The sequence below is a fragment of the Seriola lalandi genome, unplaced genomic scaffold, assembly GCF_002814215.2.
Source record: "Seriola lalandi dorsalis isolate HSWRI2012SDOR001 ecotype SW California unplaced genomic scaffold, Sedor1 jcf7180002055008, whole genome shotgun sequence".
Taxonomy (NCBI): domain Eukaryota; kingdom Metazoa; phylum Chordata; class Actinopteri; order Carangiformes; family Carangidae; genus Seriola; species Seriola lalandi.
In genome coordinates, this window is record NW_019525551.1 from 301,739 (window position 1) to 304,865 (window position 3,127).

The 3,127-nt window shown below is 47.1% G+C and overlaps 1 protein-coding gene across 1 annotated transcript; it reads left to right on the top strand.

Moving 5' to 3' along the window:
- Positions 1-66: 66 nt before the first annotated feature.
- On the top strand, positions 67-3,121 carry LOC111647685 (A-type voltage-gated potassium channel KCND2-like). Its single transcript, XM_023397326.2, has 2 exons — positions 67-307; positions 2,929-3,121. Exons 1-2 carry the CDS (start codon positions 246-248, stop codon positions 3,110-3,112), a joined length of 246 nt encoding a protein of 81 aa, XP_023253094.1. The 5' UTR covers positions 67-245; the 3' UTR covers positions 3,113-3,121.
- Positions 3,122-3,127: the final 6 nt, after the last annotated feature.

Genomic DNA, 3,127 nt, shown 5'->3' on the forward strand with positions numbered 1-3,127 from the left:
CACACACACACACACACACTGACTTAAAACCTCTTGCCATCCTGTAATGTCTCGCTCATGATCCTCAGAACCATGAGTTTGTGGACGAGAAGACGTACGAGGCGAGCTGCAGGGAGGTGACTCTGGTGAAGCAGGTTTCTCGTTCTTCCTCCATTGCCTCCTCCTCATCTCATGGCTTCAGCTCCTGCTGCTCCCGCAGGAAGAGGAAGACCTTCAATGTCCCGAACTCCAACATATCTGTGGGTATGCAGGGCAGTATCCAGGAGCTGAGTACCATCCAGATCAGGGAGAGGCCACTCACCAACAGGTAGGACACTTATTGAGGTCAATGTTTCTCGGGATCCCTGAGAAGATTCAAAAAATATTTAAGGAGGTTTCAGAGTTCACTGAGAAGGTTGTTGAGGTCTCGGGAGGTTCAAGACATCACTCGGGAGTTTGGAAAGGACATTAAAAAAGTTTTAGTTGAACTTGTCGAGACAGCAAACCTTTATGGAGGTTTTGAAGTAAGTTACAAGATTCATAGAGGAAGAACTATGAGTCTTCAGGTTTTAGAGTTCCTTGTGAGGGGTTAAGAGGTCTTAAAGCGGATTCAGGGGTCACTAAGGAGGCTGCAGAGGTCCTTAATGAAATATTAGAGGGAACTGAGAAGGTTATGGAGCTGCGTAAGGAGGTCTGAGGTGGTTCAGAGGTTCTAGAGGTTCTTGATGACGTTGCAAAAGCCCTTAGGGAGATATTAGACGACCTTGATGAGGTTCTAAGACAGTGCCTAATGAGGTTTTAGAGGAACTTGAGGAGCTGCAGGTTATCTATCCAGTCATCCTTGAGCAGGTGTTGGGGTTTCAGAGGTTCTTGAGAAGGTTTTAGAAGTCCCTGTTCAGGTTTTAGTCCCCATAGAAGTAGCATACCTCCTTAGAAGTTGTTGAGATAGTATTAATGACGCTTGAGGACTTTGAGTAATTTAGTGGTAAAGCAGTGGGAAACACCAGTCCTGTTACTATGGTTACCTGCAGTTTACTAAAGCCTGAGCTTTCACTTAGAATGAAGACAGACAGCTGACAGCCAATCAGATAGCAGGGCAGGAAACTATAATGGCCTTCTGTTTTTTCTCCCAGAAGCTTCTTTACTGAAGTTTAATGTTAAATCTGAATATGATTTTTAAAAGAAGGGGTTTGAAAAAACAAATGTTCCTTTTATAGAAGAACTGAGAAGCAGACGTTTGATGTAACTGAACTTATAAATACACTGAATGAGGTTATAAACACTGACAGTACGAGCCACACACACACACACACACACACACACACTGTATATAAACACTTGGGACCAGAGATCATGTGACAGTGTATTCCCATGTAGAGTAAGAGAGCAGGAATCCAGAATATGTCCAGCTGTGGGAGGTCTGAGAGCTCTGGGAACGTTCTCCTAAACATGGACAGCTGGGAAAGAGGCTCCTCTGTGAGATCCTCCTCCGGCCTCCGATTCAGTTCATATCATCACTTATGAAGCTGTCCATCCGAGGACAGTTAAATACTCACGCAAGTAACAGACCATATAGCTGATCACTGAGCCTGGACCTGGTGAGTCACATGGTCCTGGGTCAGTATCCAGTGTCTCAGTGTCTCAGAGTCTCAGTGTCTTAGTGTCTCAGTGTCTCAGAGTCTCAGTGTCTCTGTGTCTCAGAGTCTCAGAGTCTTAGTGTCTCAGTGTCTTAGTGTCTCTGTGTCTCAGTGTCTCAGAGTCTCAGTGTCTCAGAGTCTCAGTGTCTTAGTGTCTCAGTGTCTTAGTGTCTCTGTGTCTCAGTGTCTCAGAGTCTCAGTGTCTCAGAGTCTCAGTGTCTCAGAGTCTCAGTGTCTCAGAGTCTCTGTGTCTTAGTGTCTCTGTGTCTTAGTGTCTCTGTGTCTCAGTGTCTCAGAGTCTCAGTGTCTCAGAGTCTCAGTGTCTCAGAGTCTGTGTCTCAGAGTCTCAGTGTCTCAGAGTCTCAGTGTCTCAGAGTCTCAGTGTCTCAGAGTCTGTGTCTCAGAGTCTCAGTGTCTCTGTGTCTCTGTGTCTCAGTGTCTCAGAGTCTCTGTGTCTCAGAGTCTCTGTGTCTCAGAGTCTCAGAGTCTCAGTGTCTCAGAGTCTCTGTGTCTCAGTGTCTCAGAGTCTCAGTGTCTCAGAGTCTCAGTGTCTCAGTGTCTCTGTGTCTCAGAGTCTCAGTGTCTCAGAGTCTGTGTCTCAGAGTCTCAGTGTATCTGTGTCTCAGTGTCTCAGAGTCTCAGTGTCTCAGAGTCTCAGTGTCTCAGTGTCTCAGAGTCTCAGTGTATCTGTGTCTCAGAGTCTCAGTGTCTCTGTGTCTCAGTGTCTCAGAGTCTGTGTCTCAGAGTCTCAGTGTCTCAGTGTCTCAGAGTCTCAGTGTATCTGTGTCTCAGAGTCTCAGTGTCTCAGAGTCTGTGTCTCAGAGTCTCAGTGTCTCTGTGTCTCAGAGTCTCAGTGTCTCAGAGTCTGTGTCTCAGAGTCTCAGTGTCTCAGAGTCTCAGTGTCTCTGTGTCTCAGAGTCTCAGTGTCTCAGAGTCTCTGTGTCTCAGAGTCTCAGTGTCTCTGTGTCTCAGTGTCTCTGTGTCTCAGAGTCTGTGTCTCAGAGTCTCAGTGTCTCTGTGTCTCAGAGTCTCAGTGTCTCAAAGTCTGTGTCTCAGAGTCTCAGTGTCTCAGAGTCTCAGTGTCTCAGAGTCTCAGTGTCTCTGTGTCTCAGAGTCTCAGTGTCTCAGAGTCTCAGTGTCTCTGTGTCTCAGAGTCTCAGTGTCTCAGAGTCTCTGTGTCTCAGAGTCTCAGTGTCTCAGAGTCTCTGTGTCTTCATGTCCACCAGCTATAGGTAAAAACAACTCACAGAGACACATTACACTGACTCATGTCTCACTCATCACTACATTACTGCTTTTTCTTCTTCTCTAGTCGTTCCAGTCGTTCCAGTCTGAACGCCAAATTCGAGGAGACGGTTCCTCTGAACTGTGACCAGCCATACATCACTGCCGCCGTCATCAGCATGCCCACGCCACCCGGCACCACGCCTGAAGGTGATGAATCGGCCAGCTCCAACTACTCCCAGACCAACATCGTCCGGGTGTCAGCGCTCTAGATAACAACAATCCCC

Bases quoted from the DNA above. Each gene is read 5' to 3' on its own strand.
- LOC111647685 (XM_023397326.2), top strand. From the start codon at position 246: ATGCAGGGCAGTATCCAGGAGCTGAGTACCATCCAGATCAGGGAGAGG. The intron at 308-2,928 runs GTAGGACACTTA...CTTCTTCTCTAG, and splicing joins GAGAGGCCACTCACCAACAG to TCGTTCCAGTCGTTCCAGTC.